The sequence below is a fragment of the Myripristis murdjan genome, chromosome 13 (genome assembly GCF_902150065.1).
Source record: "Myripristis murdjan chromosome 13, fMyrMur1.1, whole genome shotgun sequence".
NCBI classification, from domain to species: domain Eukaryota; kingdom Metazoa; phylum Chordata; class Actinopteri; order Holocentriformes; family Holocentridae; genus Myripristis; species Myripristis murdjan.
The window spans coordinates 33210581-33227625 of NC_043992.1; the positions used below are offsets into that span (position 1 = coordinate 33210581).

The 17045-nt window shown below is 42.3% G+C and overlaps 1 protein-coding gene across 1 annotated transcript in view; it reads right to left on the bottom strand.

Moving 5' to 3' along the window:
* Nucleotides 1-17045, bottom strand: part of pitpnm3 (PITPNM family member 3) — an 82957-nt gene that overhangs the window by 54120 nt on the left and 11792 nt on the right. Inside the window, exon 2 of the mRNA XM_030067713.1 lies at nt 12637-12732. Coding sequence (XP_029923573.1) covers nt 12637-12732 — 96 coding nt within the window. The remainder of the gene's footprint in view (nt 1-12636; nt 12733-17045) is intronic.

A 17045-nucleotide genomic window follows, 5' to 3' on the forward strand; every position in this document is an offset into this window, starting at 1 on the left:
GGGGTCAGCGAGAGACTGGATCTGAACAGAGCCGTGCGGGATGTAAAAAGTCCAGTGTTTGGACGGGAGGAGAATGCAAAGCAGGCTCAAGCCAGCCCTTGAAAAGCCAGACTACCGAGACGCGTTGGAGGGAGGAGAGCTGATCGGAGCCTCCGACAGTCACGACAGGAGAGCTCTCCTGAGTGGGGGGACACAAAACAAAAACCACGGTGATGTGGAACTCGCATGCCGCAGCACAAACAAATAAAATGCACAAACAATCCGGAGCGCACGGTCAACCGGCTACAGCCGTTCCATCTCCTGCTTCAGGAAGATGTGAGAAAACGACAGCCAAATCAAATCTGATCAACAGGAGTAGAGCAAAATAGGAGGGTGAGATTTGCCTGCAGCAGACAGCCCCAAAGGAGAGGAAAAGAGATTTGGAAATATCCTTCAACCTGTCACCTCAGAGTGAGCAAGTGTCAGCGGGGAAGACGGGGAAATAGACAACGTGATTGTTTCACGATAGGAAAATGACCACAGATGACCCTTCCACTTCAATTTATCAGCGTTGCTCAATTTCGCGATCTCATCATCACGGGTGCAGCAACGGCGCTACGCAAATACTCAAAATACAGTCATCATTTGTTTGGTTGCATTCACCTTCCATTGACACAGCATAAAAAATTATGATCCTGTAAAATGGTGAAAAGGCATGCCAAAGATGTACAGCACGGATGGAAACAAAAATGGAGCTGAAAGGCATAAACAGGCGATCAAATGGCCAAATGTGAAGAGTCAATATGAAGCGAAAACAAGAAATGATTCCCCGGAGAAAAAACAAAACAAAAACCTGAACCAGGACTCTCAGAGATTCAGCAGATTTAACCACATGGAGGTGGTTCTTTATGACGCTAACCTAAATGTCACAACACTTCATGTAAAGTGCGAAAAAATCTCATTTTAACAAGTCTTTTAGCCTCACACAAGGTGTTACGGTCTTGTTTTTTTTAAACAACTATAAAAAAAAAAAAAGGCTGTCAGTGAGGTGAAATAATCCCACTTGTTTACAATGTAGTTTCAGGATTTTTTTTTCTAGGAGCAAGAATAGATGTGTTGAATCGAAGACGAATGAGGCAGAGCAATCAGAAAGTGACACTTGATCCGAGAAAAATCCAGAAACAGGTTGGTTAGCATTGGATTCATGTGGGATTATTTCATCTCGCTGGCAGATTTTTCACTTGTTTTAAGGATAACTGGATTTTAAGCCTGAATAAGAGATTAAATGAGTCATCTTCCCGAATTTTGAGTCTCCCACCAGAGACTCAGGGACTTTATCTGAGGTGTCACCAGCGCCGTACTCATTCTAGAGACTGTCAGTTGTTGTTCCTCACATCTTGAGGATCCACTCTCCCAGTCTGGGGGTGGATGGGGGGTCACAGCCCTGAGAGCTCCTGTCACCACTGGGACCGCTTGCCCTCACTTTCCACTCTCTCTCTCAGCCCCTGGTACTTCTCAGGCCCTGGGAATTGTTATGGCTGTCACCGCTGCTGTTTTCATTTCCTCGTCCATTACCACGGTGTCTGCTTAGTTGTCCTTGTTTATCCGTCCGGACCTGGACGTCCCACAGGATCTTGGCTCTGTCATTCTCAATCAGACATTGCGGTGTCTCCCATCTGGAGTTGGCAGGGCAGAGTCCACGCTCGGCACACATGATCCAATAGACGATGCTCGCAACCTGGTTGTGTGGCTCGCTGTTCCCATCTGTGTCTTACAGCCTGCAACACTGTTTACATCTCCGACCAGGGCAGTACGCTTTATAATACACTTTATAATAACCAGCATTAACAAATGGTATCTTGATAGTTAATTAAACTTCATATATAGCTATTTTTTAGTTAACAAACAATGAAATGGCAATTAATGATGGCAACTTATTACATAGTAAGCTACTTATTAACTGTTTATTGTTGCACACATTATAACATTTTATATACAGTATATTAAGTATTTATAAATCATTATCAAATGATTTGTAAACCTATAAGAAATTGTTTGTTAAACATCTACAAACATTACATAGATTAGATATATTGATGGACCAGATATTTTATGACACTTTGTTAATGGGTAATGATTGGTTTGTAGATCATCTTTAAACATTATTTGGATGGCCTTTATAAAGTTGCTATAGATGGTAGTATTAGATAATTAATAGTTATTAAATAGTTGTGTAGCTGTGTAGTGCATCTTTAAACATTATTTGGACAGCCTTTATAAAGTTAGATATTTTTAATTATTAATCATGAACTGATTATTAGAAATGGAAGTTACAGCCTTATAATAGCATCCAAATACTGTATATAGATGGTTTACAAAGTATTTACTAACCATTTAACAAGATATTATAAAATCAATTGAAACTTTATAATAGCCATCAAAATAATATTTATAGACGGTTTACAAACCAATTATTACCTCTTTAACAGATTGTGAAAGAATATCTGGTTCGTCAATATATCCAATATATGTTTGTTGATGTTTAACAATGATTTCTTTAAGGTTTACAAATCATTTGATAATCATTAACAAAAACTTAATATTGTGTATAAAATGTTATGATGTGTGCAGTGATAAATTGGTAATAAATAAAATAAAAATTGGTGTAATAAGTAAACATTTCATTGTCTGTAATTGTAAAATAACTATTAACTCAAGTTTAATTAGCAATTTACCATTTATTGATGATGGTTATTGGTTATGAGAGCTGGCTCTATGAAGTATCTTGTACTGCTATTATCCTCCCCGCTGGAGTATTTGTGGGCATTTTTCTGCATATGTTTGCCCATATTTCACTTTTCCAATTCGATCCTTTAATAATGTAGGCTGGTGATACTGTGAGAGATCATTTGGATGTGTTTTCCTTGGTAATATATCCCAATTCATGGGGGCATAATTTCTGCACATATACATGGCCCTCTAAAGACCTCTTTATGGGAATGCAATACGCATTTTCGCAGCTTGTACACGGTGTAGCCTACATTGTATTTCTTCACTTTATTGTGCCATTAATCTTTTACTGTTTTTATTGCTAAGGTTTTATATTGTTTTTTTTATATTGCTGATAGAGGATTTGTCTTTCCCCTACTGTCTCCTATTCCTTTTTTCTGCTGCACCGACCTAACTCCCCCCATGGGGATCATTAAAGTTTCATCTTATCTTTTACACTCCCAAACATCAGTTCATACAATTTATCTGTTCAATGTGAAGTGTGTCAATTCGACTCTGTGCGGCAGATCACACAAAGGAGATGCTGTGCTGGATGGGCTTTAGCTGGGGGGAGTTTTCTATACAGCGAGAGCTCAGAGACAGCCAACGCAGTATCTGGACATCATGGGGTAAAAACGGCAACAAAAAAGAGGCTGAACAAAATCTGCAAACTGCAAAGCTGCAGCCTCTATAGTGTTTATAATTTGATCGATTAGCATTAAGTACCATAACACTATTTAGCAGCTGACTTGGAGATCCCTGACTTCCCCAGCTGCACATGGTCAAGTGAGTCATGAAGTCAATTCGCAATTCAGATGACCTCCTAAATCCAATTTACTGATCCTTGAGCCAAGGACCATCTGTCCACCACATTTCAGCCAAATCCGTAACGTTTCAAGAAAGTCCATCATAATAATAACAAGGGGACCGAGCAGACCGAGGTGAACACAACCTCTGGTTGATGAATGAATCCACGAGGAGTGCAACACACATGCCGGAAAACCAAATGAAATTCATTTCATCCTTCCTTTCACAAGATGATACATGCCACGCTGAGATAAGATTAAAGCGAGTGAAAAATAGGTGGCTGGAGTGAATTATTATACAGGCATTGATAAACACCGTATCATTTTTACACAAACACCGACAAAGAAACTCCGTGGCGATGTGGTGAATATATATATGTGTGTGTGTGTGTGTGTGTGTGTGTGTGTGTGTGTGTGTGTGTGTGTGCATGTAAGTATGAGGGTAGTCTATTCCAGGGGTCAACAACCTTTTTGAATCTAAGTGGCAATTTTAAATTCCCTTGTTAATCCTTGTGCCATATCAACAATAGCATTAAGTGTAATTATGATACTACATGAAAATCCAAATCTCCAAAGGATCAGACATAATAATTCACTCCCATATAAGCAACATGCATACCAACAATAGACTCTGAGGGCTCTAGTTTCCCGGCGCAGCGCGGGGTGGCGCAGTAAGGCGAACCCCGCGCAGAGCTAGTTTCGACCGGCGAAACGGCAGAGGCGGACAGTTTCCAAGTTTCGCAGGCGGAGGTTCGCCGAGATGGGAGTGGCGGCGCAGCGGGGGGAGGTGCCGACAGATTCGGCTTGGCGCAGTGACAGTTTCGTGCCAAAAGGCTTCGCCGAGGTGCGCCAAAAGCTCACCATCTGAAACCACGTCTACTTTCAGCGCAAGGCGGAGCGGAGCTGGCGCAGTGGAAGTTTGGCTGGCTGGCGCACATCACCAAAACCTCACAATCAGCACAAACGGTGCCAATCTCCTTTGATCTGACATCAGCTGTGATGGGACAGTTGATATGGAGATATATGTATGTGCTGATTGTGATCGTAGCATTGAATAGTGTTTTTTTCGGTATTTATTGCATCGTTCATGTGCCTGACATTCCGGGAGCCTGCCTGTGAGGTTTTGGTGACGTGTCCGCACTGCTCGCCGGTCTCCGCTCCGCGCCTGTCTCCTGAGCTCCGCTCGGCCTGCGGCAGTAGACCTCCATGTCAGCTGTGTAAACTTTCATTACGCCTTCGCGCAGCGCATTTTAAAGGCGAGGACAGGGGCTCATTTGATTGGTTACATGTGAATCGGCTGTGTCAAACCCACTCCACGCCCTCTCTCCTCCCTTGCGCCGGTAGGAGGGACGGCGGAGTACTTGCGCCACCGAGAACGGCGTGCCAAACTTGAAAAATCCGCCTGGCCACACCCAGTTGGCGAAGCGCATCTGCGCTACGCCCCCGCCTCGCCTGGTCTGCGAAACTAGAGCCCTGAGAGTTCACCACTTCACCACAGTTCGTCATAGCATGCATGTTTGATGGATTCAGCCTTGTCTGTCTCATCCTAGAAAGTTTTCTCATGTTTTGTCTCGGAATGACGTTCAACACTTGAAGTTCGGCAAACAGCATTTTGAAAAAAATGAAACACACAAGGCACCTCACTTCTCTCTCCATGAGGCCTGGCAGGCCCTAACCTTTACTTCAGGTTTCTTAGGTAGGAAGGCTGTCATCGTCTACCGAGCCCGAACCGGCGCTGTCGACGTGACTGGAGCAGGAGCTTGTACCATCAATCACACTGAATAAAACAGGCCACGTAAGAGCCAGAGGCTGTGCAAGAGGGAGGCTAATGTGGCATTCAGATGGGAGGGCACATCAACATTTCCTAAAAAAAAATATTCCTCTGTTGCACACTGATTGTTAGTGTGCCATCACTTAAACTTACACGCGAGCCTAAGGTTGCTGACCCCTGGTCTATACTAACCCTCCCTGAAAACCTACAGCACCTTTCTTATGTAGTGAGTCATGTCTACAAAATATTAAGTGTTCACAATTAAAATAACCAAAATGAAAACACTGCAAGAGGAAGCCAAATATTTAATCCAGACTGAGGATCCTCTCCTCTTCTGGATTCCAGCTATGATGCATGAAATCTTACAGATACACGCAGGCTTGTAGCGCTGCATTTGGCATGTCAGATGAGATTAGGTAAGGTGCATCACATTGTACTATTGTAACAAGAACATAATTCTACCAGAGCGGTGCATGATGATCACTCTAATTACTTGAACAAAGGTTTTCAAACCAAGATATGGCAGCTCTTTACTGTTAATAATGGCTTTTGTCATTAAAAATGTCATTACTGTACGGGTGACACTGGATAACTTGCACATAACAGTTATTTTATCTGGCAAAACATAGTCACAGAGGTTTCCACGTACAAAGCAATGCAGAGTGGGATGCAGCATTGCGATAATAAGGTTGAATCCCTATTATAAATAGATGTGCTGTTGAAAAACATGGTTTATCTCCTGGAACAACTTATTACAGCGTTAAATTGCAGGAGCAGCTGAAACCAAGAGCTTCTTCCTTTCAGGCACAGTCTGTCAATTCCCTTCGTTATTCAAATTCATGTCATCAGATAACAAATCTGGATTAACACACAGTAAATTTGTCAACAGCTCACATCAATAAACAATGTGACAATTGAGCTGGCATGAGCTTGAACAGCCAGCGGGCACAGTCATTCATAATAAAAAAAAAAAAAAAAAAAAAAAAATGAGATTTTTTCACCTCAGTGAGCAAGCTCGCACAGCCTGATGTGTGCATGAAGGGCTGCAGAAGGTGAAAGGACGGAGGGCTGAGCGGCGCTGGGGGCTGGAAGCCGGAGGCGGAGCGAGGAGAGGTGGGAGAGGATACGCAGGATGGAAAAGGTAGGGTGCTTTCGCATCTCTGTTATTAAATGTAAGCCATCTGGATCTGGCAGCAAGTAGTGTGAAGCCACTGAAGTTTTGTTGATTCATTCAGATGCAGTAAAGAGAGGAAATGAAAGCAATTCAGCATAAATACACCGGGCCCTTACCGCTCACTGGTGACAGCAGCAGCCAGGCTCGATCCAAAACACCACACGAGAAAATCCACAACACATTTAAAGTTTATGAGATGACACAGTGCGACCGTAAATTTATTCCTAGCACACAAGAAAAATCTCTTTTCACCCACTGTGATTTGAACCTATTTTGGCATACTTAAATAACCTCCCATCAAAATTTCTGCCCCCATCACGGATCAGTCATTCAGCAGTTTTATTTAATAAAGCTTTGCTACATTAAAAATGTCAACTGAGAGCGAGCAGGCTGATGGAAATGTCAATTATGTGTTCTTATCTGCATTCATATGAGGAGCGAAACTGGAACACACCCAAAGAAGCAACATTTTCCTGGATGACGCACGGTGCTACATCCCCTTAAATCAGTATTATAAATCTGGTCTTCAATCCAACAGAGAAGCACCGGCAGGGAAGAGATGGTGCTATTATGACTAAGTGAAGTCTTAAATGTAAAAAAAAAAAAATTAAAAAGTGCATGATACATTTGGATGAACGATGTCTAAGAAGGTGCTCTTTGGGTGCATCAAGGAATTAAAAAACAAAACAAAACAAGAGAAAAAAAAAAACAAAAACAAGGCACTCTTCATTCAAAAAAGGTAAAAAGTGTTTACTCCACTGGCTTTTTCAAAATGGAGCTTAAAAACTTCTCTAACCATCCAGCATTCAGCCTTCCTTAGGGAGCAGAAAGCTTCAAACAAATCCATGTTCAATAGTGTATATTATTCGGACAATCTGTAAGAATAAAGCCTTTTAACCTCTTTCTGTGAGAAGTGCTGGTGATTCTGATTTTCTTAATTATATGTGCTCTTATCTCCTTTCATTCCATTTGAACAGCCACCTGCGGCAGCTCGTGAGGCTGGACAGGAGACACACTGGAGCCTAAAGGCTGAGTGAGATATGGGCAAAATCGAATATTTCAATTACTTTGACCAAAAACACTGATACTGACAGTGTGACGATTGCAGGGACGACTACTGGTGCTTTCATATTTACATCCAAGAGATCTTTGATAAGCAATCATAAGTAAGTCATAAGTAAAAACAGCTACAACAGCCTTATAAGTACAGAAAATTGTATCCATATATTGTAAAGCAGACAAAAGACAGAGCGTGTGCCATATAATGATATTAGAATATCAAAAATCCTAGTTTCATATCAGGATGTTGATATATTATTGATTACACTGATCAGCCCGGCTGCAGGATTAGATGCATGTGATGTAAAGCGTACGAGGCATTGGAAGGTAACTGCATGTGGACGGGTCAACAAGCCACTCACACACCTCGCCTCACTCTGCCTGTGCGTCCGCTTATCTGCCTGTCAGTCTCCGACTCAGCAGTCTTTGTTACACTTCTGTTTTCATCATCACTGCAGGACGGCTCAAGGGGCTGTGATGAGGTGACAAAGTGATGGTGTGCGCGTGTGTTTGTGTTTGTTTGTGTGTGTGTGTGTGTGTGTGTGTGTGTGTGTGTGTGTGTGTGTGTACCCATGTGCACAGCAACGCTAGAGGCGGCTGCGGGGATGTCAGAGATGATCCAGCAGATGCGACAGCATCCAGCCATCCAGCCAACAGCTGTGATGTGATGCCTCCACACCAGGTCACACAAACCCAATCTGACACACACTGACACCGCTGACAAACACACACCCTTGTCACATCTCCTTGAAAGATTCCCATTACTGAACAGTGTCTGTGAATATGCAAACATACACACATATATCTATATTTGATTGATTGATTTTCTTTTATTTAAGTGTCATGCTTCAGTTTCAGAAGCCCAGCCCACATGGACTTACAAGACACTGTTGTACACATCACAAACCATGCTCAAACATACAACAGCAACAACAACAACAACAACAACAACAACAAAATATGCATTAAAATAAATCAGGAATACAAAGTCAAATCCAAATCCAGGCACTTCCAATTTAAGTGTCATGCTTCAGTTTCAGAAGCCCAGCCCATACCTATATCTATATATCCATATTATGGCAATCTGTTTAGGAAAATATTACATGTATTGAATGAAAGTCTGATTATACTGAATGAACTGTCAGCTGATGGATCAAATGCAAACTTCCATATAAAAATCGGAGGTGGCAGCCTTTTTTAAAATTTCGTGCCCCAGCATGTTTAAACACATTCCTTCTAACCCAAGACGTGATACAGTTACTATAGGAATACCACAAAAATATTACAGGTGGATTTATCCTCTCTGTTGGAGTAATTCAATAATCTAATAAGCCTGAACGTGATCGGGTCGAGCTGTAACACACGTGAAATACGTCTTCAGTGACTGACGCTGCAATAAAATGAGGCTGCAGTGAGCAGGAATGTCCCCTTTTGATAAATACCTGCTGCCGGTTAAATGCCGTTTGATTTATATGTAGACACATACGTGTGTGTGTGTGTGTGTGTGTGCGTGTTATGGCATGTCTATCTTGGAAACAGAGACCTTCATTCTTTTCGAGTGTGCTTCGCTTGCTTAGAGGCTGTCTTAGATAAAACTGGAGGAGCTGGTCGGCTGTGTTCTGCTGCTGGCCAAGGGGGAGGACAGAGATGTTGAGGAAGGATTAAAAAAAAAAAAATAAAAAAAAATTCAACAACTCTCATACAGAGCTTCAGATTACAGCCACTTCAAGGCAGGGTTCATCTCTTTAGCGGAGCACTAAGCAAATTCCTGACAGTTTTCATACATTTTCATGACTCTGCTGGGCCCAGGGTTATACAGTGTGGGTGAGCGCATTAATCATAAGCACATAAATAAAACTCCCCAAAGCTTGTTGTGATGATTTGAGCCAAGTAACATCGCAAAACTCCCCTCAGTCATTCTTTCACTCCTCAATCTAATTCTTTTTGTTTTCCTCTCTGTGTTCCTTGCCATATAAAGCTGAAACTTCTCGGTAATGGCAAATATATCCTGTCTGCCCCATGGTATTAAGAAGTAGTTGAGAGATTATACACAGCCAAGATTGAGAGCCCCTGTCTTGCAGCTAGCAGGCCACTGTAGTGCGCCATAGTTTCAGCAACCTTTTCTGACCTTGTGCTGGTTTCCTTTTAAGGAAGAGCATCCTTCATGCTGGGCATATGTTTATGTTCAGTATGTTTTTCTCTGTTCCCTTCTCTGCAGGACATAGCCCCACTTTGAATTCACTGGAGTTAATTAGCAATTACAAAAGGAAAAGACATCTCCTGAGCTCTCTTTATTACCTCTTTGGAAAAATTAAACATACTTTCATGTTGTTTTTTTAGCCCTCTACACTGTATCTTCTCAAAGCATCATTTTTAAGATAGGTATGCTTTCATCCAACTTGAAAGGACCATCCAGGGTTTTCATGACCTACTACTTGAAAAACTCTCGGATGCCACAAAATGATTTGAATATTGCGCATCAGCACAAGATGGAAAAATGCGATGTGATGGGCGGGTCGCCCAAAAATAAGCCTGCAAAGAATCAGCCTCCAGAGAAGCCAATTAGAAATCGAAAATAACAGTCGGATTTAAAAGCTGAGGACCAAAGCCGACCGCTTTACCTTTACCAACTCATTCACCGTGCGCATCTGGACGTTAATAGGAGCTCCATGTCACAGTGAACGGCAGCATCCCTCATTACAAGTGAATGAGAGACATGCCTCATGAAAGACGGCTTTGGAAATAACTGGTTTCACTTGACCGTTTGCCAGCTCTCTCCCAAATCACAACAGCACTGCATTCATTCCTGTTGCAAGAGGCCAAAAAGTGCAATTCACATTTGAATAATGAATCCATTGCTTATCGAGGAGGCTTTGTCCAAAACCTTTAATACATCACCGGGACATATTACCAGCAATGGTTACATGGAATGACGGGAAAATAATCACAGTCTACTACATATTGGTTCATTTCCTTGTTTTCATTTGGCGCACAATTCGCAGCTGTGGACTATCTCCCCATGTAATTAAAACAGACAAAGCACAACTCTCCTCTGAGTGTGGCTCCCTCCCACTCTCCGTAAAGATATTTCATAGCAAAGTGTGGAATGCTGTTCCGGAGAGGATGTGAGGATGATGAGGTACATCTGTTATACATAACGCAAGCCACGTTATCTCCCCCCCCCCCCCCCCCCCCTCATGATTCTTGGTTACTGATATCTTCAATGACACCAGTCGCATTTCAAGCAATACATGGCTGCGCTCTGGGACAGCAGCAGTGAGAGTAAATATTTCATGCGCTTCTCGACTGTGTGGGGTAAACATGGCTAATTGGCAAAGAGAATATCCAAGAGGGGAGCGAAGGGGTAACTCAAAAAAAAAAAAAAAGGAAGGGGAGGAAGAGAGGAAGAGCAAGCAAAAGATTAAGAGGGGGAGGGTGAACGGCTGAGACCAGCGAGGAGAGAAGGACAAAACACACAAACTTTTAATCAGATCCCCGCATACAAGAACAAAGTGACGTAAATTTGCGAGGACTCTGTTCTGCGCCGGCCAGAACGCTCCTCCAAGGACGAAACTCAGAAGTGGAACACGACGGAGCAGAGCACGATCCAGATGGCGTCTAATCTGCTACCCACAGAGACGGCAGGCCTCGTTTTCAGCGCCGTTTCAGATGATACGGCGGAATGTTGTGCATCCTCGCCCGACTGTCAAAGCACTCCGTCGGCCGTTGATTATCTTAATGCATTTAAAGCGAGAGTACATTATAATGCATAATTGGTTTGGATCGCCACCATCAATCGCGCGGGGGAATGAACACTTGGACAAGCTGGAGCGGATAATTGGTGGGTAAATATTCCAGTGATGAACTCCATCTGGGACAATGAGGAGACTCGTACCCTAATGTTCTCAAATGTGCCTATTTCTGGCCTGGCTGAGATCTCGACTACATGTATTGTGAAAGTTGTGATGTAACAGGAATCTGCGGCTACAAATTGGACGGCAAAATTGAATAAAAACAATCAAGATGGAGAGGGGTGATAACAACAACAACAAAAAAAATCATCCATAAGCAATTTGCTCCAACAGAGAGGTGACCACAGCACCAGCGAGTCTCCCCCACAGTCCTGCTGTGTGCGACTCCAGTAGCACATATCGCTCCAGCATCAGCCCATTGTGTTTTCCCTGTTCTGCAGTCACAAATGTGCCTCGCTGTTACATCACTGCAGACACCTTTTCAGTTTAGCTTCTCTCTGTGGGGGTGCGGGGTGCTGTGAGATGAGTAGCGCTGGCAATCAAACTCTTTCTTCTGCAGGAGGAGTTCTCACAACTCAGTCAAAACAACAACAAGAAGAATAAAAAAAAAAAAAAAAAAAAAAAAAAACATGAAATTGCACCCGTCAACACAACAGCCAGAATATTCCCTGAGGATCCTGTGATTCATTTATTACAGTTGACCTTGATTTTCCATTCACAGCCTTGAGAAATAAAAGCAAAACTCCTGAGAGTCTGAGAGTCCACTGGTGTTCACAAGTGTGTACAGCCGAGGGAATATGTCCCTTTAACGGTGTTCATAAAGGAGTGCAGTTAATATTTACCCCATCTGATGGCTCTAACGAAAGCAGCGTTAGCACCAAGCTCTAAAAGGTAACACTTTACAATAAGAGTACAACAATTAATGTTAGTTAATGCCGTAATAAACATTAAGTAACAGGTAATAAACATTAAGTAACAGTTAACTAACCATTAACTAATGTGTGTAAGAATCATGTACTAATGCTGTTCATGCTAAGGTATTAATTTATATGTTACTTAAGGGTTACTGTAGATATTATTAACATTAGTAAATGCCATAATAATCATTAACTAACAGTTAATTAACCATTACGGCATTAACTAACATTAACTAATGTTAACTGTTGTACTGTTGTTGTAAAGTGTTACCGTCTAAAAATTGAACTGGACACTTTTTGTCTCTCTCAGAGAGAGAGACAGGAAAAGATACAGGGGTTGAACAACGGAAAAGGCAAAGTAACGTGTGCGAGGTCATAATCTGTTAGAAGTTAAAAATATGATACCAACCTCTTGCATCAAAAAACTCCTCGTCGGAGCTGTCGACGGATTCCTGTGCAATATTCTGTATGCACCAGTGAGAGGCGCTGTGCTTTCGTGACGAGCCTGTGGGCCAGACAAAGAAAAACAAATCAGTTCTTTAGTAAGTGAGGACCACAAAAGACAGTCTGGATTCTGCAATTACAGCACGCAAATCAAGGTTTTTTGTCTTTTTTTTTCACCCCCCTCGTCTTTTAGCTGTTAGCTCTACATCAGCGCCCTAAGCAGAACGAGGTGGCCTTTCCATTATCAGAGCAGCTGAAGAGCATCAGCTAAAAGCAGCAGCAGCACACACACACACACACACACACACACACACACACAAAAATGGATAAAAAGGGATTTGGAGCGCCTTTCATTTGTTGACGAAATCATTCTTAAGCACCGTGATATAAAACAATGCATCATTAAGAGAGCAGCCAGTGATTTCGCAAAAAATCTCAGAATAAGAGCCGGGTTGTAACAGAGAGCCCTGTACAACTGGCAAAATATGAAACCCTGCTCTGCTAAGGTTGCCACTAATAGGCTCAATAAAGCAATGATAGATAAGAACAAGGTTACTTGAAGAATGACTTTCAGGCCCTTGTTTCAAGGGTAATTCTGCTGAACAGCATCTCACCCTCTCAGCGCCCTACTCAAGCATCTCTGCACTCTGAGATGGTGTGGTGTGTGCCCCTGCAGGACAGACACAGGCGCTTTTTTTTCCTCCATAGTCTGCATCCATCATAATGTTTCAACAAAGACATGGCTCTGATTCAGGACTCTGCCTGCATCAAATATTTCACTACTTCAATTATTGAGTAGGTGTGGTTATTAGGGTCGATTCAGGTTACATTTCATGCATGAATTAAGTTGCAATAGGAAAAAATAAGTAGTCGTAATAAGAAGAAGCTAACAAGAAATACCTGCAATGCTAATAAGCTCAAAGTGACCAAAACTGTCTAAAAAACAGATTTAAATGGATAGAACTGACTTGGTAGAACTGTCTCCTTTCTGTGCACGCTTACAAGGAGTTTTGGCAAATCTGGCTACATAAATAAGTTAATAAGAAGATTTAGAGAAAAAGACGGCCCTGTGTTTTATTAATCAACATTCCCTTTCCTCCCGTCATGAACACATTGTATTTTTATTACATGCCAAATTGCTAGACTGCTTCACACACTGGTTTCTAGAGGGCACTTAACGCCTGCAGGGGACAGAATCAGACCCAGGCATGGATAGCTGAGGAATAAATCCTGCAGCACAGCTCAACACTAGCTCATATTTCAAGCTCTATTCTTTAAACTGATGTGTGCTCGACTCTGTGCCATTGTGTTTTTGCTCATCAGACTGTTGTTTGGAGAATCTCAGCTGGTTTGACATGCTCTTGCCAGTGCTGTACATGTGCTGTGTGTAAATGGTGAGCGGCAAAGCTACATTACTAGCTGGTGCTGCTAAACCTTTCTGAACATGATCCAACTTACAAGCTATTTTCATCCAAATGTAATCCTACAACTGAAAGAGCATTCCTCCGCTGTCTCACTACAGTTTCACATAGTCCTCAGTAGCTCTGCATCATTATGCCAGCCAAGTAATCTTGATGCCTATATCAAGAGGAGGCAGACCTTCTCCTTACAGAAAATCCTCTTCTTGCATTTCACTAACAAAGTGAGTTCTCTCAATACAACTGACTATGTGGGTGCGTAGCTTACGTTGTTTCTCAAAAAGTCTAGTTTATGTCCAAAAATAGAGCTAGCTTGGTTTGTCCGGGATTGTCCTGCTTTCAAGCTTTACGTTCGAAACTGAACATACATACAGAATATTATATATGCCAAAATCGGTTTACATTTTCGGTTGAATCTATTGGTGCCAGGACTGAAGCAATCTGTCCTCTACGCTATGACCCTTGGAAGCTGGCAACATCATGTTCAACACAGATTAGCTGGCAGAGAATCTGTAACAGTCAGCTATTTAGCCGGCAGCATACGCCTGTGCACGCTGACAAATACCTTGTTTTCTGTTTGAAACGGTATCTGACGATCAGTAAATATGTTGCATTACACCGATGTTGTCCTTGATTTGTGTTTAGTGTTATAATACAGTTTTCTAGTATGTTTTGCTGGATTTTGACAGACAACATGTTGCTGTCCATGGTGTTGAAAGGTGTGTCAGTAGGTGTGCTCAGTGCTGAAATAACGGCCCCCCCATCCTGATGAAAACACCTATAGTGCTGCATTTGCACTTAAAGGTCCTGGTTTGGGGGTTTGAAAATAATCCCAACGTGTTTCATTCACACACACACATTCTCTTTATCATTTGGACTATACAAAACACTGGCTCCTGACTCGGCTGTGACTGCACAGCACCACTCTGGGGTATCACAGCCACATTAACTGGCTTCTCTCTGGGATTACAGCCTGTTGATTATCTTGTCCCCCGTTTAACTACCATGCTACACTTCCTTTAAGCCAGGCTTACGCTGACAATAGTGAAGCACCACAAAAGACTTTTCTCCACCTGTCTGACAAAAAAGAGAAGCGTGACTAGGCAATGGAGTCAGTCCCAGGGATCTTTTTGGCACTACTGTTGCCACCTTGCAAAAATGCTGTGAGATGAAAATGCAAGGGGAAGCCTTTAGGCCCAGTATAAAGAGATGGAAACAAGCCAAAGCTCCTTCTTCTGTAAAACTTTACCCTGGCAGCAGCGTAGCCGGTCAGCGGTTCAGTCCCAATGGGCCCCAGACACCTGGCTGCCCAGCCAATTTCCCTGAACCATCCTTGACCCTAAATACCTGTGAGTTCTGGATCCGAGAAATGTTCCTCCCTGCAGGAGAGAGGGAAGCAGCGGTGTTGCACAGCAGTTCACGACCACAGGGCCTGTAACTGTTGCGTCACTGCCAACTTCCATCACCCAAACTCCTGTGTGTGTGGACACCTCACTCTACCTAAGAGACAGGCTGGCTATGGCAAGGACTGTTTAAAATTGCAAATGATGTATGTTCAAGGAATAATGCACAAGTTTGCAGACTGTGGTTTTCCATTACTCCCAGCCAGTCATTTTTTCACTCTTACAGGGAATTCCTGTAAGAGTGCTGGGAAATCCTTTTCTGCTGTCAGAGTGTATCTGGCAGCTATTCAAGTGTTTAATGTAAGCTGTGGACTCATGACGGTTGGGCAATATATTTGTGCCCCATCAGATTTCCCTATCATGTGGCTTGTTAAGTAGAGACCACTGCCTTCAGTAGAGCCATTTAAAAGACAGTACCTTAAGATACACCTGGGATAAGGTAAACGTAAAAAGAACAAATGTATAGCAAGGCTTGTGCTGCATGCTCTCTACTGTCACTATCAAATAAAGCAGAAATACTGGGGGGAAAAAATTGTAAAAAATAAAAAAAAAACATGCTGTGACAACAGAAAATGTTTTCCAGTAGTCAAGCTTCACCAACATACACAAACTCTTGTGCAGATGTGGAGATGCAGTGACACTCGTCAATGTGTGCAGCTGTTGCTTTGGCAAGCGGAACCACCCAGAAATACTCGGAAGGCCCTCGCCAATTCCACCCAAATCAAATATTTCTAAGGTTTAGCAGCTATAAAGTTGGTTTACCTTTCCCTCAAGGTGTAGGAAATCTGACCAGTGATTTGTGTCAGAGACAAAATGACAAAAGTACACAGTAGAGGGCCTCAGCTGCCATCTCACACCCTTTTAAGGGTATGCATATCCTCACAGTTAAGTACTGTGGGAATGTTTGAGGGAGAGGAATTCGGATTATGACCATAAAACCACCATAAGGGTAGCATCTCATCAGACCACCCAACTTGTTTGAGCCAGGAAGACATGTGCTTATTTTGAATGGCCTGCTGATGCTGATGTATCTACAAGCCAATCACTGCAAATGGGAATAATGATATACTTGCACAATCATCTGAGGACTAAATGAAGGGCAACACTCTGTAGTGAGACACGTTACATCTCTCATGATATCAGAGAACCAAAGCTATAGTTGTAACCTACTGTAAACTACTGTATACATTAGCACTTGGCATTGCTGACCAGCACTGGTGTGACTGGAGTGAACTGCCCAAACTATTAACCTTGCCATAGTGTAAGTATGAGTTAGAGCCTAAGGGGCTTAATAGAATGAAACCAACTGAGAGAAATTATACTGAGTAAATAAGCATTAAAAACAGTCATGGTGGCACACAGTGAAGTTCATGTCAAAACAACATGATAAGTAATGTACTTACTGTTTGACTTTAAACAGATGCAGTGCAAAATAGTTTATAGAAGCTGACAAACAGGAAAAATGTGTTTTTTGCCATTTAAATACCTTTATATTCTCTAAGGATACTGTAACTAGGATGTTGAAAAATTAGTTTAAATTCCACCATCACATC